The sequence below is a fragment of the Pelecanus crispus genome, chromosome 8 (genome assembly GCF_030463565.1).
Source record: "Pelecanus crispus isolate bPelCri1 chromosome 8, bPelCri1.pri, whole genome shotgun sequence".
Classification (NCBI taxonomy): Eukaryota; Metazoa; Chordata; class Aves; order Pelecaniformes; family Pelecanidae; genus Pelecanus; species Pelecanus crispus.
In genome coordinates, this window is record NC_134650.1 from 37,705,960 (window position 1) to 37,732,967 (window position 27,008).

General features: G+C 39.3%; 1 protein-coding gene across 12 annotated transcripts; it reads left to right on the plus strand.

The window, feature by feature from the left end:
- The first annotated feature begins 335 nt into the window (after positions 1-335).
- Positions 336-26,933, plus strand: LSM14A (LSM14A mRNA processing body assembly factor). Of its 12 annotated transcripts, none has more exons than XM_075714769.1 (10): positions 336-477; positions 13,830-13,993; positions 15,409-15,541; positions 16,947-17,069; positions 18,935-19,111; positions 19,423-19,485; positions 20,193-20,372; positions 22,040-22,211; positions 23,098-23,326; positions 25,280-26,933. In XM_075714769.1, exons 1-10 carry the CDS (start codon positions 453-455, stop codon positions 25,301-25,303), a joined length of 1,290 nt encoding a protein of 429 aa, XP_075570884.1. In that variant the 5' UTR covers positions 336-452; the 3' UTR covers positions 25,304-26,933. The 12 variants fall into 12 exon arrangements, with proteins under 12 accessions (XP_075570884.1, XP_075570879.1, XP_075570881.1 ...); XM_075714764.1 differs by lacking the exon at positions 336-477 and adding an exon at positions 5,388-5,747; XM_075714766.1 differs by lacking the exon at positions 336-477 and adding an exon at positions 5,388-5,747 and having other exon boundaries at positions 25,284-26,933.
- The last annotated feature ends 75 nt before the right edge of the window (positions 26,934-27,008 follow it).

Genomic DNA, 27,008 nt, shown 5'->3' on the forward strand with positions numbered 1-27,008 from the left:
GCTGCGTGAGGGAGGGGGCCGGGGCTGTGGGCGAGAGGGCGGCAGGCTGCTCCCCGGCCGCCTCGGGAAGCCGAGGGGCGACAGCCGGTCCAGGCAGGTGCCTTAGCGGTGCCGGGGGGGCGTAAGAGCCCGCCATTAATTGTGTCTGCAGGGACGGCGTTTTGAGGCATGGAGAAGGCCTGCGGCCCTGATGCGGAGGGTTGTGAGCTTGCACGTTGGGAATTGAAGCGTCGTGCAATTGTGCTGTCTTCTGGTAGCGAAGCTGCCGTAATTGTGCTCTTCGCTTTCGCTCCGTACGCGGTGAGCGCAGTTGCAGCCAGCACGATTTTCTTCACGCTTGGGGCGAACTGAAGGCATGTGTGCAGTCGGCTGTAGTGGCTCAGCCGCCTTATGCACAAACTCCTTCAAAGGAGGGAACTTCAAGTGCTGTTGAAGCAGTTCGAAATCCTAAGATGCACGCAGAGTACCTGCACTCAGGTTTGCATTGCTGTGTCTGTTTTAGACATTTATGTCCAAAGCTATTGCTTTACCTAGACAAGGATAGTTGCAGTAATACAATTTCCTAACGTGGACTCTGTTAACAAAAGACTTGTAAACCAGAAGTAAGATTCTTGGCGTCATCACAGCAGCTGCTTTGGCATACTGTGTTGCCTCAGCGTCCCCACAGGAAATTTGAAGTAGTTTATTTTGTTACTAGCGCTTGCCATTGCACTGCTGTACGCCCTTTTCCTGTCAATGCTTGCCTCATGCATTCAGAAGTACCATTTAACAGACAGTGGTCCTAACCCATCGTTTCTTTGACTAATGATAGCGCTGTTTCTTTGGTGGCACCTTCAAAATAAATAGTTTTTCCTGTGAATAACCATCGCCCACCCTTCATTGCACACAAGTGATAAGCACTGTGGATTTGTGAAGCTGTCAGCAGAAAGTACCTTGGATGCCCTTCTGTGTCTTTGCTGGCCTGCAATAGCATGGATGTCTGCGAACTCGGATGTATTTGAGCTGCTGCTCTGTGGCCTGAAATGGTGACTCATTCTTCATTTTGTGATTTTCAGGACTTTCTACAAAATTGAAAAAGGTGCATCAGTGAATAACGCACCTTCAATTGCACAACACACCGATGGAAACGAGTGAAGGGCTCACAGTGCATGCAACTCCTCTCCATTCCCAGACTCAATCTGTTAAGTCATACATAGTATGACTTGCTTGAGTCACAAGACTAAACTGCTAATAACTGGTTTGTTACCATCTGTTTCCTCTCAACGTAGGTTACATTTTTATTCAGGGTAGTTTTTCCTGATTGTCTGTTTATACCTTTAGGAGCAGGTTTATAATGAATCAAAATAAACCCTTTTTAAAATGCATTAAAAATACATTGTACCAGTTTAATTAGGGTAAGTTTAAATGTCTCCTGAAATCAAACCAGTGCATATTTCTTAAATAAAGTGGCCAGTAAAAGTATTGAAGGCCCAAAGGCGCGGTCAGGATCTAGAAACGGGAGACTGCAGTAAGTGAATGTGAAGGCACAGTAGTGCTTATGAAAAACAGTATTAAGTGTATGCAGGAGATCTATACATCAAGAATTTGCTTAGCAAATGAGTATTGCTTTTATGGAATGCTACAGCTGAATTAAATTTGGACTTTTAACAAATGTTGCTACCCGGAAATTTAATTAAAACATAGTAGACTATTACTCAATTTGCTATTGCACAAAAAAAAAGAATATTCGTTTGGGTTGGAAGAATTCCAGAATCTATCCAATATTACTTTGGTAAGAGTCCTGCATTTTATTAATTTTATTAGAGAAGATTCCATGCTTCCTTCACTTATTTGCCCTGATCCTGGACTTCATTTGCATACCACTATCTCCACAGCTTTTATAAGAGACCAGGAAGTTAGACATACGATTCTGCGACTACTTCTGACTATGAAAAAAGTTTTAGTATATGTTTTTCTAACACTATGGCGTTAAACTGGGTATCTCCATAAAAACCACCCAGGAAGAAAACTTTATTGCTTTGTAACTTTAGAAGATAAAAAATAATCTTCCCACCGGAAGCAGAAAATGGCAAGTCATGATTTACAAGACAGGTTTCAAAACTTTAAAAATAACCTACTTTTAATTACAGTTTTAAAGTACATTTGTGGGTGGGTAATCTGTAAAACATGAATTCATATTTCTTCCCACTCCCCTCTTCTTAACTGAGCCATTTTTTATATATATAAACGCACAGAATAAGGAAGTATAATAGAATATTTTATTTAATAAAACACGATGTATCCTAATTCAGATTGGACTCCTTTCAAGTCAAGGAGTGATGACATACATACAAATGTATATAAACTTGTTGATGCAACTAGCTTTGGGCTTGCGCTTTTACGTAGGGAATGAGACTTCTAGTAAAGTACAGAGTCTCTGTGAACTTTTGTATTCGTTCTTTTATTATAAAAATCTTTTTCAAATACGCGCTTTTCATCATAGCAAGCATATTTCTGAACATATTTGTTGCTCTTTCATTTTTAGGAGTTAAATATGTATAGAATAAAAAAATCGGAAGAGACCACTGTGATCATCTCATCTCATCATCTCTTAAAATACAATCTTTCCTGAATTATTTTTTGTTTGAAATAGAAAATGTCTATTAGGAAAGTTAACTTCCAACCATGGATTTAAAATTGCCTGTGAAAGAAAATCCACCACAAAACTTGTTAAGTTGCTGTTCAGTTATCAACACTGTTAAACCCCGTGTCCTGTTTCCAGCCTAAGTTTTTCGTTAATAACTCACTGCATAATGGAAGTACCACTGCCATGTTAAGCTGCAGGGAGTAATAACAGCTCGCATAGACAAGTATCATTTTGTCATCTAAAGAAGTAAAAGCACTTAGAAAGGAGCACGATTTTTCTAGTATGTGACATGGGTTTCTTTCAAATACACACTTTCACTGCATTCAAATACACAATTTAACTATTGTAAGTTTAAAATTAACATTAAAATGGTACCTACCAGGTTTAGATAAGATTTTGAGATAACTTCTTAAAATGAATTTACAGAACTCTTTACATATATAATTGAAATTCATTTTATGCTATAAAAATACTCTTCCACTGCTGACTTTAAGTATAGACTAGAAATGATAAATTCCACAAACTGGAAAGCACAAAGATGGCTAGAATAACCAACAGCCGTTCTAGAAATATGTCTAAATTTAGTTTCACGTATTTCAGTTGCAACAGTATTTCTTTTTTATATATGGCTTAGAGAAATTTAGGAACTTTTGTTTTAAAGTTAATTGTAATTGTAAATACTTGTCTGTGCTCACCTAGACAGGACTTGATGGAGAGGCTTGGGAAAATTTGACATGAAGAAGGTTCCAATTTAACCCTTAAAAAGTTTTTCAAGGGGATACTTTTCTATTTCTAGCTTCCCCCCCCCCCCCCCCCCCTTTTCTTTTATTCATTCTGGCCAACTTCTCTCTTTCAGAAACTTAAAAGTAAACTGACAGTTTTCCACTTGAATTCTCTCCCAAAATGCTCATCTACCATGTCCCAAGCTCAAAGAAATGTCCATTTCTATTTCCTGTTCCACCACACAACCTTGGAACCCTAATTCTATAAATGGGAGTCTTCAACTATAATTTTGAGAGAGGCAGATGAGGGAGAGCTTAGGAAGATGTTGGGCCAGAAGCAAAGCCACATGGCTCTTCGGGGCAAGTGGTTGTATTTCAAGGTATTCCTCCTCCCCTTCTCTGTGCTCTTATGTCAGTATTGCAGGCCTCCCTGATACACCCTTTTTTCCTTCCCCTCATGGTGTCCTCTCTCTTCATCAGCCAGGGTCCTGAGCTTCCCTGCAACCTTCCCCAAAGCTTTTTTCCCCTCTTCCAAGCCCCATCCGTATCTGAAGCTGATGCATCTCCTTCTGTAAGGAGGCAGGAGCAGGAAAACCATGTAACACAGACTGTAGCGGATCCTCTAGATTGTTATTGGGCTCTCCACCTCCTCCAACAGATGTTATTTTGCCACGGTTGAGAAGCAGCCACAGTCCAACCTCTAACAGTCAGGAAGACTCCCTCTCGCCTTCCTTGTAACAGAACATAGGTATCTTTTGTTATATTTCTAAACAGTAGCTTCACTTTGAGCTGAGTTACAAATGCTGATTTTCAATGGTGGTCTCCTGTGGACTTGATGTGGCCATATATATCTAGTCATTAACTGCAGAACTTTGTTCCAAAATCTTTCAAGTAGTCCAGGACATGCTAGAAGCACATCACAGGAAAGCTCCCTGGGCACTCAAGTCATTTATGACTTTACAGTCAGTTAAACTTGGGCATAAAGTTTCCAGAAGTCTAGTCTGGCTCCTATGTAGAAACATGCAGGCCCTTCCACAAAAAATCTGGCTTGCTGTTGTGTTTCAAAGCCCTATTCTGAACAAAATACTTGCTGAATCTTTGCAACATATTAGTGTCCAGTCGCTGCAACAAAAACTATTAAGTACCCTTTCCAGAAGTTAGTTTTTGTTGCATGTAATTTTCTAGGCTGCAAATATAAAAAGGGGGGCCTGAGGCAGCATCATATTTTAACAGGCAAAGCCTCCAACAGGAAGCCTGATTTATGATTTTTACTTAAGGTGTACAAGTTAAGTGCAATTTCAAAATCTGTCGGGTTTTTTTGTGCGTGTGTGTTTACTCATACTAAAAGGGTATTTTTTCAGGATTAATTCCCCACTTTAGTCAAGATTTTGTCAACAGTTGCATTGCTTAGTGTTGCTTGGCAAGATCCGACTGTCTCAACACTGCCGACTGACTAAAACGGAATCCCCCTTGAAACACGACTGAAATAGTTATCATCACCTAAAATTTTGCAGCTCTCCGCATGACTGGATTCTAAATTGCTTATGAAGGATCACAAGAATTTAGCATTCAATGATAGGTGGCTTGGGCCTCTCTCAAAAAAACCCGAAAACCCCAAATCACCAAGCCTACTTTCACATCCCCCGGTGTTCACAGGCTACGGCAGGGGTGGGGTTTCCAAGCCGCGAACTCGGGCTCCCGGCGCGCTGGGAGGGAGCCCGGGGAGGGGGAGCCGGGGGCCCCGCACCGCCCGGGCCCCGCTCACCACCCCTAGGCCAGGCAGGGAAAGCGCGACGAGGCAGGGCCGGGCTGGGCCGCCGCTGGGGAAGCGGCGCTCCACACGCGAGGCGGGAACGCGCTGGAGCGCTCAGCGCTTCAAGGCCGCTAAATTAAATTCCCGGGCGGCCAAATGGCCGCCCTCTCCCCTCCCCTCCCCTCCCCTCCACCGCCCCCGCCCCGCCCCCGGCCGCCAGTTCTCGCGAGACCCGCTCCACTCCCGGCATCCATTTCGCGGCTGGAGCGAGGGGGGGCGGCTCTGAGGGAAGATGAAGGCGGCGGCCATGTTGGGAGCTTCTGGGCGCTTTTGGTGCGGGGTGTGCTGAGGGAGTCTGCGCAGGGAGAGCCGTCGCTGGGGGATCGGCGGAAGGTCGGGCTCGAAGCGGGAGGAGTAGAGCGCCTACTACGACTCTGAGCCGGGCGCGTTTAGTTGCTTGTGCCCGGCTTCGGGAGCGCTCGGCAGGGGAGGAGGAGGGGTGTCCCTGACCGAGGAGCCAGCACCATGAGCGGGGGGACGCCCTACATCGGGAGCAAGATCAGCCTTATCTCCAAGGCCGAGATCCGCTATGAAGGGATCTTGTACACCATCGACACCGAAAACTCCACCGTGGCGCTGGCCAAGGGTAAGGACCTGGCGGAGTAGAGCACTGGGCCCTGACGGCCCAGCAACGGCTCGGGGAGGGGAGCGGGACCGCGGGGCGTGCGGCGGCGTAGGGAGCGCTGGGGGCCCGTCGGGGATCGAGCGAGAACCTGAAACCGCGGCGGAGTCGTCCGTGGCGTTGTGGCGATGAGGAGGCCCGGGGTGCGAGGGGGAGGCCTGCAGCCCAGGAGGGCCCAGCAGCAGCTGCGAGGGTGCGCGGCGGAGCCTCGGTAAGAGCCCGCGTAGTTGCGGCCGGAGGCGCGTCCTCCCGCCATCCTCCCCGACGGAGCGTCTGCAGCGGGGCTGCGGCGACCCGCGACGCTTCACGGCGGAGGTGGAAGTGAGCAAGGGGTTGGGAGAGCGGCGGCGCGACGGCGCTGCGGAGGCCCCTGCTCCCGCCGCGCGGGCTGCTCCCCCGGCTTCGGGGAGGGGTGTGGAAAGCCCGGAGGGGCCGCGGGGGGGCCGTCGCCAAAAGGAGCTAGGAACGTTGCCTAGTTAGGGGCTGCTCAAGGGAGTCCCGAAGAGGGTGAAAGTATGAAGCCCTTAGCGGTGGAAGTGGTCCAGAGTTAGTGCGTAAAAGGGAGTAGGAGGGGGAGGCTGGAGAGAGAATTTCTTTGCGTCGTAAGAATTCCAGACCTACAGGGTACAGGGCCGCGTACGACTGAACTCCTGTGCATCCCGGGGTAGGAGACAACTCGGGTCTAAAGGGAATCCTGTGCGTGCTAGGTTATCAACAAAGAAGGCTGATCGTGAGCTCTTCATTTCGGAGGTAACTGTATGGCACTGGATAAATCGAAATTGAGTACAGACGCTGGCGTGAGAATATACTGGGCAGAGAATATATGTGTGTATGTATAAGAAAGTTAGGAAGGTACGTTTACTAAGAGAGTCAGAGACTGGGGAGGAAAGAAGAGGATCTTTGAAACTGAGCATCCGAAGGACTTTGCTGTTTCTTGCACATGATAATGCACTTTCAACACAAGCATATTAGCCTGGCAGTGAATGTGTAACATTCAGGTGAAGCATTAAGTCAGAATTTTTAATAATTTCTTTATAATAGATTCTGCAAAACTCAGTGGTATTTCACTTTACACTTCTTGACTTTGTAAAGTCTTGCTAAATAATCTAAATGTGTATATATAAAAGCAGAGAGTTTATCCAGCCATTAGGTAAGGGGAAGATTGCTCCTTGTGTGAATTAAATACTTGGGACTGAGAGTATTCCGAGCCTCGGTTCCCGTTTGATACGATAGGCTTAGTGTTCTAGCATAATGTCAGTCTGTTACGTTTTACATAGTTGGTGTGTATAGTACTTGGTCTGTGGAGTTGATAACTGTCTAGCAGTTTGTTTTTTTCTTCATCTCACATTGGCCTTTGTGGTAATTCTTGTTTGTGTGCCTTGTCACTTGAAGGCCCTCTCCTTCCCTCACTCCTCCCCCCTGACAATTATTATTAAAAAATAGATTACTTTGTTTTGTAAATTCGTACATGTATGCTTTGAAACACCTTATAGTAGGTTTGGTCCCAGGCTTGCATAGTTCATTTATGGGGCGTTTGGCTTTCATGATGTGATTTTTACTTATTTCTGAAGTTGCCTTTAGGTTAAATCACCTTGCCAGAATTGCATAATCTGTTTAAAAAGGACAGCTAGTATTTGTTTATGATAAAAAAAGGTGAGCACTGTGATTAAAAATAAATGTTTAGAAATTCCGGTTGCACACAGTGGTTGTTAAAGTGTGTACAAAAGCACTTACAAGAATCCCATCCTTGAGGAGCCTGTGGTAGTCTTGCCCTAAATTAGACAGATTTAGTGCTGATCAAGCCAATTTTGCATGACTTCTCAAGAATGGTTAAGTCATGTTATGGCGTATCTGTGAAAGTGTACATATTTAAGATCAAACTACAGTTACAAATCTAATCTGCTCTCTTCCCATAGCTCTCATCAGAAATGTAAATCTAAACCATTAAATTTGCTTTCATAAAACTTGGCTGAGTTACCTGAAGAATGTGTGTTTTGTAATACAATGTCATGATTCAGAAGAGAATAAACCAGTATTTCTAGGCCACCTGGAACCAAAAATCTTGAGATTAATCTGGAAGCTGATAACAACCATATTAGACTGTAAAACAGTTCAGTGTGCTTATAAACAAAACGCTTGACTCTAGAATATTCAAGTTTCTGAATAAATGAAGGCTTAGGTCATGTGAATGTGGTATGATAGCATGTATATAAGGTGACAGGTGTGGTTAATTATGGCCAGGTCTGTATGTGACAGAAGCAGATCTTCTTTCTGAACTGTCTGTAGCTGTAAATATGTTGATTGGGAAATAGTTATCTCTTCTTCCTGTGGTGAGTCCAGAAGTCAAACCAGAACTGTTTACCGTGGATCTTTACCACAAATGTCAAATTATCTGCCAGAAAGAGACAAAAGATGACTTGATGCTTTCAGTTGCTCTGCTATGTAGCTGGCTTCATGTGAACTGTTACTTGGCTTGAGTGCAGGGTGGCTTATCATTATTCATTTCCTAACTGAAATCACTGAAATTGCTTGTGACATAAAGTGTGAAAGTACAGGTAGAATCTGTTCTTGAATTACTACAGATTTGCCTAACAGTAAGACTTCTGTGGGCTAAACTGAAGTCTGAGACTAATCTCATGAAGTTGTACATATGGAATGCCTTCATTTATCTTAAATCTTCTGGAGGTTTAGACAGAAATAAGATTTTTGGGTTGCTAAAGGTACTGATTGTAGTCTTCAGTCACTGAGGGGCAATCTCCTATAGTTCTCTAATCAGCATTTTCTTTACAAAGCTGTGATCCTTTCACTAGCAAAAGTTGTGGCCTCTGTCTCACGAGTTAGAGGAAGATAGCAACTGTTTAAATATTGAGCATAACATTTTCATCCTAAGCTGGAGTCTGATAAGGGAAAGCTATGCATCCTTTCACAAAGTGTTAAAGTGTATTGTTATTTAAATAACAGGGAAAACTCCCATCTATATCAGATTCCAAGTATTAAGCAAGCTATAGAAGTATTTGAGGGTTTTATGTACTATTGGTCCATATGTTTTCTTTGGATTGCCAGCTTTTCAGAGCTAGTGTTTGGAACCAAAAACCACCCACTCTTAAGCTTCAAGTTAAATTGACTTGGAATGTCCTTCTAGTTCATACTTCTAATTCATACTTAATTTCTTAAACATCATTAATTCCAAACGCTTTAAGAATAGCGTGTTTGCAAGCCACGGTTAGGAGTCAAATTTTCTTGCTGTAAAGCGATTGCTGCCCGACGTGGGGCAGTTACAGAATAATCATGACGGATTGTGCCTGATCTTACATGTTGCGGCATTAAAAACTGGATGTGATCTTTTATGCTAGTAATACATAATGTCTTTCTATTTCAAGGCACCAATTCAGAGAGAGAGATTTTTAATGTAGGTAAGCTGTGTAAGAACAACCATATTGGGTCAGAAAAGGCTTTGTACCCTGCCAACAATAGGGAATCCTTAAGCATGTGAGTATAAGAAACAAAATTATACACTGTCTGTCTGGTATAATGCATTAGTTTTCACTTATCAGCTGTTGGACCATTGAGAGCTGCATTTGGAACCATTATAACTAATAGATATTAATGAAATAGCTTTCAGTAATTTAAGAAGTGGTTAAACTTCTAGCATTTCTGGCATTTTCAGCCATCTGTGATAGTGTTTTCCGTAGTCTAGTGACACGAGAAAGAGAAAACTTCCCTTTCATTTAGACTTTTACACAATATTAATTGGGTGAAAGACTCAGAAACGTAGACAGAAAAAAGTTAAATTCTTATGAAGACTTGAGCATTTCTTGTAGTTCAGGGGTGAGAGCAGGAAAGGGAAGGGTTAAATTTTTACCAAGTTTTCATGAAGTTATTTTTTAGTCAGTTAAGTGACATGCTCCCTCCATGTCTTGAGGTTTAGGGGATGTGTGCCAAACCAATGCTGTGCAGTATGTCACAGCAGAAAAATTCCTCTTGTCAAAGCCCACTCGTGGCTACTTCCCTTATATCTATCTCCCTGTTAACTCACCACCCCTATGAGTAAAGGAATGCAGGCTGAATTAATTGTTCTGAAGGTACGAGCCCGCCACAAGCTGGCTCCTTAACATTAATACTTTTCCTCTAATATGGTGTGCAGGCATCTAAGCATGTTTACACGGAAAAGGTTGTGACATATTGAAGAGAGATGGTAGTTGAAATGACTTGTTCTGGTAGTGGTGGTCTCCTTTTAGTTGTCACGCTTCTCATGGGTGCCTTAAGAGTGGGGAAAGACTGGTTTCTTCTGTGTATGTATGCTACATATGAAGTAAGACTGATGAAAGATTGTGTCAGTGCTGTGTACAGAGACTGAACTACATATTTGCAATAATTCACATTCTATGGGAACAGAGTCCTCTTTTGCTAGTAGAATACATAGCTTGGCTTCTGATTAACAGTATTTTTCTGTGTTAATCAACAGGTAATGTAATCATTTCTGTTAACTAATAGGGAAAGTTGCAATGTTTTCCTTGGATGCTATAGTAGTATCATATAGTAATATACTTTATAATACAGTAGTAACATTGAAGTCAGTCAAAATCCGTGAAAAAATTTGTTTGCAGCACTTTAATATGAAATTGGTGGAACTACTTCGGCATAAAGTCACATGCATGAATCCTGTTAGGCTCAACAGTGTTAGTTTCTTTCTAGCTCGCTACTTAATTGTGTGTATTTACACTGACAAAAAATAATGTGATGGTTGCTTTTTTTGTTCACAAGTCCATAAGCCTGTTTAGCTCATTTTAAAGAAAAACAAACAAACCCCAAAAAACTTAAATTGACAAGGTAAGATTGAACAGGTTTACCATAGTCCTGGTAAGTGTTATAAGATTGTTATCTTTCATGTGCTTATTTTCATTTCCTCTCACTCTTCAGTATTTTGCTATAAATGAACCACTGCACCTTGTTCTGGAGGAAGGATGTAGTCTGAGGAAATACCCCAAGAGACAGAGCTGGATAGAGTGCTAAGACTGCTGCTGCTCCAGTTCCTTGTGTTTTGTATACTCTGGCAACTTAGTATTCCTGTTGATGCAAAACTGTGGTAAAAGCCATTTCTTTCAAAAATCCTATTGTACTGCCACCTTTAATATTAGGCTTTTTACTTTAATGAGCTCAGATTATGTTAAATCCTAATCTAAGCTAGGAAAGAAGAAACTGTAAAGATGGCTATCTCTTTGCAAAATACTAAAAGTGACATTCAACTCTTTATGTTATACTACTATCTGAAGGACCTAGTGGGGATAGACACTGCAAAAACATCGAGTAGCCGTTACCCTAAACTGCTTTCTTAGATCACTGCACATGCAGTTCTGGTTCCTTGCTTTAGAAAGAAATTAGACTTGAGCATGGTTATTTTGTTGCTTTGGGGTGAGAGGGGAAGGTTGAACCCCAGATCAGAGGAGTTTGCTTACCCTCTCCAGCAGAACTAATCTTCATTGGATGAATTGTCTTTATATTTTGCAGAAAGTTGCACTAAAACCAGTTTGGTTTGGGGTAGGGGAGAGGTAGAGAAAAAACCACAAACACCTAGTAGCAACTCTTGATGTGTTTTATTGCAAAACCATTGATGACCTTATCTGTGTCTTGATCTAATTGCATAGACAGCTGAATCTCTTCAAGATGAATTCTAATTTTTGGTATTGAAATTACTTCCTTTTGATGTTTTCATATTTTTATGATAGGGAGAAAGACAAATTCTTTTTGACATACATTAAAATCCCTGTACCTCTTTTAAGGTGTCATTAGATGAAAGTTAGGTTGTTCACTTTTTTTTTAATTGGTTTAGAGTGGAGAAAGGTAATTGCCAGGTGTTAAAGCTATTCCTATATGTGTCATATGATGTTGCTATTAATAGTAAAATACTTATCCATGCTGCATAGGTCTGACAAAGAGAAGTACTTTCAAAGCCAATTTCTTCCATAGTTCATCAGATTTTTATTTCTATGTAGAGGTTAGATGTGATCCTCAAGTTTACTACCCTTTTTTGTGGTGTTGCTACTGCTTGGTTCCTTCACTTTAGCTAGAAGGTAAAATACTTCAGTAACTCTGGCCATTTTTGTGTACCTTTGTAGACAAAATGGCTACTAGAGCAGCCATTTCAGTGTGGGATAGAGAGAGCCAATACAAAATCAACTTTGGTTTTCCTTACCAAGATAGCAGGTCAAATAATGGAATGAAGGGCCAAGTTAACTTATTAGTTATCTAATAAATAGAGTATAGGATGGCCAGCAAGTGAAGGTGAGTCCTTGGTCAAGGCAGTGGAATGGAAAAGCCTGATGAATAAAAAGCAACAGAATGAACTAAATGAGGCACATGACCAATTTATAATGTTGTTAAGCTATTGTGTATTACTTTGCATTAATTTCTGCAAATTCTTCAGCTTCAGATATCTCTTTCTGTAGAAGAAGAAGAGAAGACAGATTTACCTTATAACAAAGATTGAAATTCACTTAACAGTATATGGCTTTTTTACAGCGCTTACATTTTATAGCACTATAGACTTTCAGATGCACAGAAATAGAAAAGTTGATTAAATTCAGCTCAGTAGAGGATGTATGAACAAAATAATCATAACCACTTAATGTTATTTTTCATTGTAGTGTGGAGTTGATCTCTTTACCCCTGAATTATGCTTCTCAAAGATTTGTAATGCTTGACTGATAAGCTCTGTTTATCCAGTACTAGAAGAAGCAACAGTGTTAAAAGATGGTTGATGCAGCCTGAAAAATGACTCAGTATCACTTTATACAGCTCTTCAGGAAACTCTGTTTTTCTTGACTAATGGTTTTATGGCTGCAAATGAGTGCCTAATGATGTCTCGAAATTGGTGATGCATCTGAAAATGGAGGGAGAACTAATTCTGGTAAATTAAAGGAAAATACGGGTGTTTTCTCAGCATAACCTGTAGTACCTTACAAAGCAAACAAAAACCTCTTAAAAGGCTAGAGCAAAGACAGGCATGAGGGATTGTTAAAGCCGCTTCAAGTTGATGTTCAGGAAAATGTGATTGTCATAATTTTTTTTTTCTTTTCTGTTTTCAATTCATTGTTTAGTTTTTGCTTACAAAACTCTAGCTCTTGGAGACATGTCTCTCCACATTTTTTTTGTTTGTTTCACTTTATATTCACCTAGGACTGGCAGTCTTAAGGTGAGGAAAAGTCTTTGAGAGGGTAGTGAAAGTAAAGTTATGCTATGTGTATACAGTGGTAGTGATTATATGTAGTACAAAGGGAAAAGCATGATAAGCTTCATCACTATGCAATTTGAAAACTGTTGGAATTCAGCTAAGTACATACAAATAAATTTAATGTCTTGGTATGTAGCATGCTATGCAGGCCTACTTAGGAAGGTGGTTATGCACCAGTGAGTTTACTTAATTTGACAGAGATCATATGAACCTTACACCAGCAAGAAGAATGCATTTTGCTTAGTGAAAATTGTATATACATACCACAGAATTCCTAGTTTTTATTTAAATCTTGATTCAGACCTTGAATCTATTGAGAAATACTTTGCTTTCAGTAATTTTTAATATTCTACTTTCTAGTAGTATTAGCATATTCTTTTTCCTGATTTGCAAGTTCGGAATACGAAGTATGTAGACTCATGTAGTCCTTGGGCTGACTCACCAGCCTTTGTTGGTGTTCCTGTTTCCGTAATGTCCAGAAAGTGTTAACTTAGCAAAAAACTGCTTTGCTGCTTTGCCTTATCCTCACAAGACAGTTGAAATATTCAACATGTGAGTGATAGCATAAGTGATGTCTCAGTAAGGAATAGAAGAGGTGTCTTTCTGCTTGATTTTTAACTGAAATTTGTAAGATCGGATGACTTCTTTATGTCTGAGCAGTTGATAATGGCAAAGAATATGCTGCCTATTTAAGGTTTTTAGCTCAACAAAATTTTTTCTTTTTATTTAAAGCTGTTGGTCTCTGCAATATATTTGAAACCTTTTTGTTGAATGTGGGATGGTTTTATTTTTTTTCACCCTTCCCAATTTTGCAGTTCGCTCCTTTGGTACAGAAGATAGACCAACCGATAGGCCTATACCACCTCGGGATGAAGTCTTTGAGTATATTATATTCCGTGGCAGTGACATTAAAGACCTAACTGTCTGTGAGCCACCAAAGCCTCAGTGTTCCTTGCCGCAGGATCCTGCTATTGTTCAGGTAAGTCAAAACATATTTTTAGATGTTTGCTGCTGAAGATATAACCTGGTAGCTTTAAGTGCTCTCTAGCTGAGCATTTAAAAATTAAAATGTTTGTTGCTGTAAAGTTCACAACCTAATGTAAAGAACTCTGGAAAGATTTTCCTCTTTTGAATCGTGTCTTTAACTGTGAAAATCAAGGTGAAATCTAACTCTAGCACAATGCACTGGATACCAAAGCTGACAGTTTTTCAAAAACAACTAATGACTTTTGGCAGACCTTGATGCCTTTTTTTGAAAGGTACTTGGCTTAGGAGGACAGGTATGCAAAACTTCTTGGAAAGATCAGACTTGGTATAAGGCAAATGCTGAAACCTCTCCAAATTGTTAGTGTTTGGGGTTTTTTTTTTGTTGGTTTTCTTTGGATTTTAATGTTCAAATTTTTTTGCTGACTATGACTCTGAAAGTGTTTCATCTAGCTATGTGTTTTTAAGAGGGATTCATACTAAAGGGCAGTTATTTGAAAAAGGAATACTTGGTTGCTGAAGGGAAAGCAACTCACAACTTGAAGCCTTCAGGGTTAGTTAATCTGTTACTTCATAGATGATGTGCTGACAGAGAGAGTTATTTTTGATCTCTGATATTTTTTGGCTTGTTGATTGTGTTTGGGGGGTGTCTCAAAATCATCCCTGAGAGCAAGATGGAAGTTCTTGGCTCAAATGGAACTTAATAATTCCATGTAAGTGTTTACGTTTCTAATGTTTAACTATTCTATAAGATAAAATTCTTGATACTTCCTTACAAAGTACCCTTGCAATCCCCTAAGGTCTCTTGCTAAATTTGGTGCAACTGCTTCTGTCAGTGGTAGTTGAGAGCTGTGAAATTGCATTACTGCTAACCCCAATAATAGTAATGACCCCACTGTCCTCCAGTATGTTTGGGTCTTTCATTGTTTGTGTGGGTTTTGAAACTTCAGGAGAAAAGATAGGACATTTTCCAAGTTTGCCAACAAAAGCTTATACATGTGTTTGACAAGAGTCCAGTATCTGAGGTTCCAGGGAAAAGATTGCAAAATTTTATGATACTGTTTTCACAAGTTTGTGATATTGGAAGGGTGAAAGTGGTTTCTGAACTGTATACATACTTGTGAAAATGTTTTCTGCTAACAGTTGTCTGTTTTGAATTTTCATGTACTGTGTGTAATGTCTGCAATTCATTATTTTTGTGCTGTCTTTGCTTCTGTGTTAAAGCAGTTAAATTCTTGATCTTAAAAGAAGCACCTTTATGAATGTTAAGATCTTGTATACATATTAGCCACAGTGGTAGTGTTAGGGTAAATTTAACAAATAGTTTTAATTTCTGCATTTCTTTCCTTGCAGAACTATTTCCTACTTTTTATGTAAACATGAATTTCTGCAAGTGTGTTTTGTCTTTAGTCTTCACTAGGATCTTCGACTACATCTTCATTCCAGTCTGTGGGGTCCTATGGTCCTTTTGGCAGAATGCCCGCATACAGTCAGTTTAGTCCAAGCCCATTGGTGGGGCAGCAGTTTGGCGCTGTTGGAGTTGGTACGTTTTTATTCTTTGGCATTTTCCTGTAAGTGAAGTTGCACGTGTGCATAGACAGTAATCGGTGCTTATAATTCCATCAACATCTTATCCTAAGGGCAGATCCAAAGTCTTCAATCTGTATCAGTCCCACAGTGTAGCTCAAAAGTAGAGAGTTTTTCATAGCCTTTGCAGCTCAAATCAAAGCAATTATGATTGAGAATTAAACACCCTATCTCAGAGGGATGAGTGGGGAAAGGTTCCTGTATTCATGAATTCATTTTTTCATATTTATTTGTTATATTCATCATGCATTCATTATATTTCAGTACTTAAAGAATATCCAGTACTTAAAGGGGGCCTACAGGAAAGATGGGGAGAATCTTTTTAGCAAGGCCTGTTGTGATAGGACAAGAGGACAAGGAATAATGGATTTAAACTAAAGAATTGATTTAGACTAGACATAAGAAAGAAATTTTTTACAATGAGGGTGGTCAAGCACTGGAACAGGTTGCCCAGAGAGGTGGGCCTCATCCCTGGCAGCATTCAAGGTCAGGTTGGATGGGGCTCTGAGCAACCTGATCTGGTTAAAGCTGTCCCTGCTCACTGCAGGGGGGTTGGGCTAGATGACCTCTAAAGGTCCCTTCCAACCCAAAGCATTCTAGGATTCTGTGATATTTCACAAGTGGTAAAGGCAGCTTCTCCACAAAAACCCCATAGCTGTGCTGTGGACATCGGGTATCCCGAGGTGACCGGGTGATGTGTGCCTTAACCAAGGGTTTGGATTATTCAGCAATCCATGTGCCAGCACAGTCCTCCAGCTATTCATGAGAAGTTAGCTTAGTGTGAAGAACATGCTTGAAGTATTTGTGAGCTGCATGGGTTAGTTGCTCCTTTATACTGCAGATGTTCTCTGAGACTCACCAACCAACTTTAGCTCCTCCCTTAAAGTTTTTTATTTCAGCTTTTCACATAAGAACTTAAATTCTTGTAACTGTTACGGCGGCAGTGTTACTCCTGGTGCTGAAAATGTTAGCCATGTGATAGGAAGGCTCTAGAATTGGCCATAACTTGGTATCAGTTAATAAGATGTGACAGTCATGCTTTTGTTTAAAAGATGTTAAGTGGAAATAAGTACTAATAACATTTCTTACTCTGTAAGATGCTGGCATGACTATGCTATGTTAATACTGAAGTTAGCAGTGCTCTTTAATTTTTTTAGATTAAAAACATCAAGATATTACAGTCTTAACAACTTACTATGAATACATACATTACATTAAACTTGAAATGTATGGGAACGGCAGACTTACGTGTATTTTAGAATAACTGCCTAATATGGCTTCACTAATCATTTAGTGCTAATTTTAAAAAATACAGAAAAAAGTGTAAACCAGGTTTTACAACTATGTTATTTCTTTCAAAGCAGGAGGTTCTTTAACATCTTTTGGAACAGACTCTTCAGCCAGTGCTAGCATGTCCCAAAGCACTGCAGTTGGTTCTGCATTTACAACAGATTCAAGATCACTAAAAACACAGATGTCTCAAGGTAAATCTTTTTTAATAACTCTAAGATATTTTTTGACCAGTCATGCCCCTGTGATTTAGGTGGTTGCCAGAAATGCTAATCAAACAGCTGAATTCTGTCATGAAGATACTTGGTATTAAAAACAGAATCCACTGAGAGGCTTTGTACTTGCTCTTTAAGTGTGTTTTCCTACATCTTGGCACGCTGTGTAGGTAATTGTTAGCAACAAATTTGTTGTTATCCTTAAAGCATCTATATTGAGGAGTATGACTTATTTCAGTTGAATAAGGTTAGCAAATAGGTGCATATGGAAGTTCAATATTTATTTTTATTGATAGCATGACAAAACTCAAGATACTTCATGCTGATTGAATTGTGAAGTGCTTCAGCCTACAGTTTTTAAATCTTTATTCCTAATGGTATTTTTTTGTTAATGTATATTTACATAAATAATATTAACAGCAGACTTGATTGCCTGTAGAAATGATGACATGATAGTTATGTCAGCTTAATAGTAATAGAAACTGTATGGGTAGTTTGTGTAATATTGGAAGAAAGTCGAAGCAAAAAGGAAATTCTTGATGCTTTTTGAGTGGCAAAGAAAAAAGAAACTAAATGTTGAGCACGTTCACCCTCGCTTTTCATGCAAATGTGTTAAGATTGCTCCTCAAAATCCAAAAGACACTCTTTTCTGCTCTTCGTTGCTGCGAGTAGAAGTGTGTGCTAAGATAAATTCCTAAGGCTTTTTTTCAGTTTATGCAGTTGTGTTAAAAGGCAAAACACTTTACTTATAGCAGACAGGTTTTTTCCTAAATTCTAGTTGAGATTGGTATACCAATTAGGACTGCTTTCTAGGATTGAGTGAATTATCAAAAATAGGTTCTACTTTGTTGTGTTAATTGGGGGGGGGGGGGGGGGGGGGGGGAAGCATGCTGAGCATTTACTGTTTCTCTGTTGAAAGAGTAGCTTGCTTTCCTGTAGGTGAAATTAAAACCTGTGTGATTCTTGGACTTAATGCATGACCTGCTCTAGATGAACATACATGCTGCCACAAAATTTCCTGTGTGGCACCAATAAGTTTTTTTTTCTGTGTGTGTTTGCCTTTAAAAATATTTGTCATCTTTGTAGATTTTAAGTGTGGTGTGGTTGGTTTGGGGTTTTTTTTTCAGTGGTTTCTCGCTCTCTCCCCCCCCCCCCTTCTTTTGTTTAGCTTTTTTTATGAGATACAATGTTATTCTTGCCTTTTACTTACTGGGACTTGAGCATTATTCTAATTTTGTAGTAGATTTACCTATATGGTGTCATAAACTTGTCTGGCTAGATCAAATGTCTCCATTCTAAACAAGCTTCTGGCTCCAGTCACTCATGCTGCAAATTGAAGTGTACGAACAGGACTTTGTGGGGAAGCTTTCATAGCTCCTTCATCTGCATTATGCCTGGCATGAGCCATCACTGTTCATTTATTTTGTGGTGATCATACACCAGAATGTGCTGGATGAACTGAAATTTCAGTATCGTAACTGTATCTCTGCCTTTGGGAGCGGTCACTTTCTGCTGTCTTTCCAGGGAGGCAGAGAGTATTTTCACCTCCAGTCAATCAAAAAATTTCATTCCACAGCTAAATGCACATCATGGATGGGTTGGTAGGGATTAATTGTCCTACCCATTTTTTTCTTTTAGACTGGGGGAAGGGGAATTGCTAAATATCCTTCATTCTGGATTAGTGGATCTGAGGGTGCAGAAATATTTATTTCTTCTTTGGACACAGCTATCTTGACTGGTAAGGCAGATAAACCTGTCAGTCTAGATTGGTTGAGACCAGTAACTCAAATTTGTAGATGAGAAATAACTTTTGGGGTTTTGGTTTTGGTTTGTTTTTTTCCCAGGTCGTTCAAGTCCTCAGATAGATCATTTGAGAAGGAGCCCCACCATGGAACAAGCAGTACAAACAGCTTCAGCCCACTTGCCTACTCCAGCACCAGTTGGGAGGAGGAGTCCTGTACCAGCCAGACCTTTGGTGTCTGCTAGCCAAAAATCGTTAGAGAATCAAGAGCACAGACGAGGTACCTTTGGATAATTTTCATGTGGCTTATTTTCTTCCATACACATTTGAAGTGCTCTTTTTAAGGGTAATGTGTAGGAATCTTCCTGCTGTCCATTACTGGTAGACTGGCCAGCAGAGAGCTGGCTTATATATATTTCTTTTTAAAGTCAAGCATATATTCTAAATTTTTTTTTCTTTTATGAGTTAAACTTGTGGTTTACTTTTATAAGTTTGGATTTTTTTAAAATCTGACCTATATAACTATATAGGAAAGTATGATCAAAAATACCTAATTGGATAAACAAATCATTTTTTTATTTCCAACTTTAGCTGAAGCACACAAGGTTTCAAGATCAGAAAATGAACTCAGAAATGAAAACAAACGACAAATTGGTAAATCTTGTTTTGAGAAATAGCTATCATTGTTTTCAGACTTCATTAAGTTCTTTAAAAGTCTGCTAAAATACAGCATTGTGTATAGTTTGCGAAGTGCTAGGACTTTGTTTCTAACATCCAGAAATCTTGCAGTTCAGATTACGGAAATAAAGAACTTATGTATTTAGAATGCTTTCACATAATTGTTTCTAGGGGGTAACAATAACTGCATTGGATCAGAATAATACAAGCACAAAAAGTCAACGTTAAAGAGAAAAATCTCTGCTGGTTGCTCTATATTAAGCAACTTGAATAAAAATGCAAAACCAAGCAGTATTCATGGATTTATAAATACAATAGCATGAAATAAAACATGTTACCTTTCTATGAAAATACTTCACTGAAAAGCCACTAACATTTTAACTCTTCTTCTGAAAGCTTTTAATGACTTCTAGAAAGTCTTTTAGTACCCAAGTTCAGTACTGTCATGCTTTCTGTGTTACTGTCATAATTATTGTAAGTGAATTTACAAATTACAAGCTGCTCTGACAAGACTTTTAATAACAGAAGTGCAGGAAGAGGATGCATGAAGTCCCAACCTGTTACCCAGGAATTAAAAAACAAAACACCACAAAAAAACCCACCTAAAAAAAACCAACCACCCCCATCACCCTCAAAGAAAAAACAATCCACAAAATAAAACCAAACAATTTCCCTCTCTTCAGTTCCAGGTGGACCTTCAGCACGGAGAGGCCGTGGAGGTCACAGAGGGGGCCGAGGAAGATTTGGTATTAGGAGGGATGGTCCAATGAAGTTTGAGAAGGACTTTGACTTTGAAAGTGCAAATGCACAATTCAACAAGGAGGAAATTGATAGAGAATTTCATAATAAACTTAAACTAAAAGGTAAACCAATTTTTGCTTTGGATTTGAGCATGGAAAAACTGTGTCTTGCTGTTTTAATTCTACCTTGGAGAACAACTTTTGAAAGGCGTATCCTACTAAGTCTTGTTTGTAGTCATTAAAAAAAAGGTTAAAAAAAATCAAAAAGTAAACTGGGATCATCTATTTAATTAAATACTTGGGTCAACATTTGAGTTTTGAAGGAATTTTAACTAGCAAATACCATACATCATGTTCTAACAAGTCTGTCGGTTTAAAATGCAGATTACTCGAGCGGAAGTCCCAATAGTGTGAGTTTACTTTCCAGTTCTGGAAAAGGTGCAACAAAAGAAAAACTGTATTCTGCTTTTGGTCTATCAATAATTGAAAACACAATCACAAACACCTGAGTTTGGGATCAGAACTTTGCTGATGGATGCACGAGAGCTTCAATTTAAGAAAGTTTCTAGCATTTCTTTGCTTTTACCCTTTTCCAAAGAAACACAGGAGTAGTTTGAATCCATACTGCCAGCACTTTTGTTTTGTTTTCTAGCAGGCTTCTGTTTTAATTACCTCATTCTCTTGTGACCAGCCACCTGTTCGTTACACTGCTGCTACTGGTTTTGGACAAAATTGTTACGGGTTAAAATAGGGAGTTCCCTATTTCAGTAAGCGATTGGCTAAAAGCTGGGAAACAAAAGGTAGGAATAAATGGATAGATTTCAGTGTAGAGAAAAAACACCAGTCAGTCCCATAGGATTTGTTCTCTGGTGCTTGCCTCTTTTTCTGGATCATTTTTAAATGAGTTGACAGTTTGCTGTTGATACTAATTTTTTCAGAATAATAAAGTGGAAAGGGAAAGCTAACCATAAAGAGCTATAGAAATATTCTATGAGACAGTGGTAATTTGTGTGTGTTGTGGAAAGGTTGAGCTGGTTATCTGAAGTTATGCACAGCATCATGAGATTTAACCTGTAAGCATTTAGGAATGAAACTTCAAGATCTTAATAGCTAGTTCTTTTGAAACATCAGCTGCTTTTTTCAATACCAGTCAAAACAGTAAGTTGAATGTCAGGCATTGTTAGGAAAGAAATACACCTTAAAGTCAGTTCACAGCATAATGTCTTGAATGCTAGCCCTGTGTCTCCAAGGAGATAACAGCAAAGCCAGAAGACAAAGGAGAAGGGCAACAGGGATGAGCAAAACCATGGAATGGCTTTTGTGAGGGACCAGCCGGGCTAGCTCAGTTGGTTAGAGCATGGTGCTAATAACGCCAAGTTCACAGGTTCAATCCCTGCTCACTGCAGGGGGGTTGGGCTCGATGATCTCTCAAGGTCCCTTCCAACCTAAAGCATTCTATGATTCTGTGAATGACCGAGTGAGGCTATTAAGTCTGGAAAGGAGGTAGCTAGCTGGTTAGGAAATGGATGACTATCGAATCCATTCTGCCACAGGTTTATTTGTTCATTAAACCCACAGAGAATACAGAGGATATCAAACCTCGAGCCAGCAGCAGCAAAATGTCCTAATTTATGTGTCAAAATATTTGATTCTCACATTAAATTTTGGAGGGGTTTTTGTATTTTTGAGCATTCAGTATAGTTTGTGTCTGTCTGTCTGGGAATAAGTTAACAGTGCTGTTTTGTTTAGTATGATGGTCTGGAAGGCTTCTATTTATTTTTATTTTCCAGAAGATAAACTTGAGAAACCAGAGAAACCTGTAAATGGAGAAGACAAAGGTGACTCAGGTGTTGATACCCAAAATAGTGAAGGGAATGCAGATGAGGAAGATCCACTTGGACCCAACTGCTACTATGACAAGACCAAATCCTTCTTTGATAACATCTCCTGTGATGACAATAGGTATGGCCTGCAAAGGGAAGCTTGTTACTCCGCTTAATGCATGTTTATGTCATAAGGTGGTGTCAGCACTACTCATTACAATCAACTCTGAATCGAAAGTGAGTAAAGCTTATTTCCACATGCAGTGGGCAAAAATAAAACAGGAATATGAAGAACAAAATTTCTTTGTGGGCAAGTACAATACCTTAATAGAAAGACATTTTACAATGTTGGTTTAGAACCATGCTCTAGAACTTGGTGTACATGCTCTAGAATCTCCTTTCCAGATTTACTAAAGTGTGTTTTTTGTTTTGTTTTGCTACTAAATTACCACTTTAATTAAAATCAGTTATGACTGTGCTTTGGTAGTGGTTTCAAAGTAGATTACATAACAGTCTTGGCCAGTAGTGTTGTCTGAATGGGCCGATAGTGTTTCGGGAAAACGAAAGCTTATCTTTTGCTGTTGCCTTTTTATTAGACAAAATGATTGGGATTGCTGACCTGTTTTGAATTATGGGGCAGGGGGATTGTTTTGTTGTACTGACAGCTGGATAAAATAAGTTAGCATCCATAACTGCAAACTCTTACTTTCTTGTTTTCAATTACAGACAGCTTTTATTTATTTTATTATACGATGATGTGTGCAGAGGATACAGACTGTGTTCTTCTACATGGGAAACTCTTACAGCATTATTAATATGTAATTAATGATACTGTAACATATCCCTTTTTGTTAAATGAATTGTGGCAGACACCTAGATTCTTGCAGAAGGGATAATGTGGAGATTTACAATGTGATTAATGTATCATTTTTAATTTCATGGGTTTTCTGGCAATTCTAACTAAGCCAGGCGATCTTCCTTCTGAAGGATGTTTTAAAACAATCCTTGTTGCTTTTGTGTGGCAGAGAACGGCGACCCACCTGGGCTGAGGAAAGAAGATTAAATGCCGAGACCTTTGGAATACCGCTGCGTCCCAATCGTGGCCGTGGAGGGTACAGAGGCAGAGGGGGGATTGGCTTCCGAGGTGGAAGAGGACGAGGAGGTGGAAGAGGTGGCTTCACTGCCCCCCGAGGATTTCGTGGTGGATTCAGAGGAGGTCGTGGAGGCAGGGAGTTTGCTGACTTTGAATATAGGGTAAAATACATTTAATCTTACTATGACCTGATCCGCTGTTCTTGGAAACTAGCGGTAAAAACACTCCTGCTTTTAGATTTGACATTGAACTAGAATTTTTTGAATAGTATTTTGCAGGTACTCTGAGCTACTTAATTGAAAGTCCATTAATGCTGAAATTCTAGTTACATAGCAGCATTTTACTATCAACAGCAATCAAAACTAAAAGCTACCTTTCTTCACAAGCCTTAAATATTTGTTCTATAGCAGGGGGAGTGGGGGGAGACTGAAAAAAAAGAAAAGGTAAAAGTTCTGCAGATTTAATAGAACTGTTAGAAATGTGAATTGCAAGCATTTTCCTAAGCAATATTGTAAAATGTAAAGATTGAGAGGGAGTAATTTAACTCGCTTCCAGCATGCAGCAAACTTCTTTGAATTCTTTGTGAATGAGTTGGCACAAAGCCTATGGACTTCTAAGATCCTATATAACCCCAAAAATAAAGTAATTGAAGTTACTGAAGCATAGCGATGACCCTTTGCAAAAAGGAGGATAAAAAAGTATTTGAGTTCTGTAAGGTCCTGTTACACACTTCTTTTTTTGTCTTTAGCTATAACTTTACATAAATATGTCCAGTAGCTGTTGGGAAAGCTAAGGCAGGATTGACTTTTTTTAGCCATTCAGTGAAAATGAACTGTGGGACAGAGGGCATAAAAGCTTCAAAACAAAAGATCCCTGTCCATCCCATAGAGAATGTGTTTTTAAAAGATTAAAATAAGTACTACCACTTTGTTTTTAGTTAAATATGAATGAAGCTTAAAGTTCCTTTAAGTATTATGCACAAGCCACCATGTAAGTCTGCGAACTGAAGTAACCTGATGTACAAACGTGCTTTCATAATCACGTAAGCATTACTAGAGGTAGTAATTTGTTCTGCGAGAGATATGATGGCTAAAAAGTAGAATCTTCCTTTACAGTATAGTTACGCAATTTGTTGCTTTTGCAACACTATTAAGATACCTGTTTCTCTGTTTTCTGTTGAAGATCTTAACTCTTCTTCCTACCAGCCATTCAGAGGAAGGACAAAGTCAGTTGTCAGCCCCAGCTGGTAGCGTGATGTATTCTGTGCTAGTTGTATCTTAGGTGCACTTCCTTTTTTGGGAAACAATGTAAATTCTCCTCGTTATGAAAGCTCATAGATCATACAGATTATGTAAATCAGCAGAGCTCAGTTGCTTGCAAAACCCAAATCCTTTAATAATTTTCAGTGCAAGCTATTTTTCTTGGCACTGAGCGTGTATATACAACTCAAATGTTAGCTTGTTACGGAACAGAAATAGTACTGGTAGTAGTAATAGTACTAACACTGTTTAGAATCAGTACAAATATAGTTAACGAGATTGGTGCAAGTAAATGTAGGCTTTTAGAATTTTGACTGGGACAGAAGAACTTTTTCTGGTAGTTTACTGCATGAGCAGTTAAGAGTTTTGCCACACAAAATCTTTGTTATCTGTTGGAAGATTTAAATATTTTTAATTTAAAAGGGGAGGGGGTGGCATTTTTAAATTGCAGATTTCTAAGTGTCCCTCAGTTCCCTTCATTAGTTTGAAAAATTAGTCCTATGATTGAAAGAAATTTTTGGTAGCTGAGCATGAATTTAAATGAGGGCTTGAAGGTCAAAGATCTGAATTTCTGAACGAAAGAATTTCATAGCCTTCTAGATGAGTAGGAGGCGGTGTAAAGATCGAGGATTTGTGCCAGATGTCTAGTCAAAGTGACGCGCAGCCTCAGCGTGCGCCAGGCTGGGGCCATTTTGACCAGATGCTCCCCTGCTGACGCAGGGAGGTCTCCTTTCTGACTGCAGGAGGTGGGGAGTAGCCATCACAGTGCATCTTCTCCCAGTGCTGTTGCCCAGGTTAATTTGGTATTTTTGTTTTGCAAAATTAATTTTAATGTTCTGCTATTGTTCCCTCTAGAAAGACAACAAAGTTGCTGCATAGTCTACAAGAAAGCTGAAACCGGGTGAACATCTAGATCTTCTTGATCCGGAGAATTAGTTTCAATCTCTGCAAAGGATGAAGTTAATTTGCTGTATACTTGTCACCAGCACTGGGATTTAACTATTTAATTTCAAAGGGGTGTAATGCAGTTACTTTTGAAAAATGGCCATCTTTGAAAACAGTGAGCATTAAATATATTTGAGACAGAAGGATAAGTAATTTCTTATGTATAGTTAATTATAAAGCAGTACTTCGATGGAGTTTAAGTATTTTTTCATCACTGAAAGGATTTTTCTTATTACTAAACTGTATTTGATAATTGCTTCAAGTTGTAAGGACAATTGTATGCAGAAGGCCGTCGATACTGTGAGTGTTTTGATCCACTGAAGGTTGTTTTTTGGAAATCCTGTAATATCCCTTTTGAGATAGTTGTACTTTTATCAACTAGGGTGCTGGACAGTAGGAAACTTGCTTTGTCAGTCAAATATGTACACACAGTAAATATTGTTTCTTAGGCAAAGGAAACTTTTTATATAGTTGTAAAATTCCATTATATCCCATTGCCAAAGAAACATTACGAACTTTGTATAGCTGTATAAAAAGCAACTAATTTTTTAAAGAATAAACATTTTTAAGTCGGCAAACATACTGTGTAATTGCAAAAGTTGATATGCTGAAGAACACTGAATTAGTTGGGTTTTTTTCTTTAGCAGCTTTTCAGGCTTAAATGTTTGATTTTATATTTGGACTGTAATGAAGATTTGAAAATGTTCTTCCATTACACGAAACTGGATACGCTCTTCACTTCTCTTGCAGGAATTTGATTTTGTAGTTTCTGGCATATCACAGGATTTGACCAAATTAAGGAGATATTTTCAAATAAGGAAGAAAAGAAATTTTCATACATCAAAACTTGCAATTAATTTTACTTAGTGATAAAATTAGCTTTTTTTAATAATGGACCAGGCATATGAGTTCTTGATTCTCCTGGAATGCCTGGGACGAAAGTATGTCTCCATTTGTCAATTCTTGAAATGTTAACTTTGTTGTAATACCTGTAGGCTTAAGCAATTTAAAGAATTCTTAGTATTTGAAGTTGTTTGCATTTTGATAGACCATAGCTGGGAGACATTGAGACTCTGGTTCTAAGACCGGGAAGTCACAAATGACATAGTATGGACTTTTTGCCAATTCCGAATGACTAGTTGCAACTTTTTGCTGAAACAGAAACCTGGTCATTTGTGTCTGTATATGTATATGAAGGCCACAGGAATAAAGGGATCCAAAGATTAAAACACTTTGATCTAATTTGCTGGGGGGTTTTGTTGGGTTTTGTTTTGGGGTTTTGTTTTGTTTTGGGTTTTTTTACTTCAAAATGTTCAGTGGTGATAAAGATGTGGAAAACTGCACTGTTGGAAAATTGGAATATTTAAAAGTGGTTGATAGAATCTTAATTTTATAACTTTTGTATAGCACTACAACGAAGTATTTTCTAATTGGTTTCCTTATTAAGGTCAAGTATTTGGCAACCGTAGAAGTTAGGTAATATCGTTTAGTAATGTTTTTTGCATGTTAACAACAACGCCTTTTGGGATCCACAAATCATGATTCTGAGCGCCTGTCGAGGTTTTGGGCCACAGAGGCGAGTGCTGTGCTCCTGCAATAACTGTGTTTACTGTGTGAGGTGTCCCGGGCTTATTTAAAC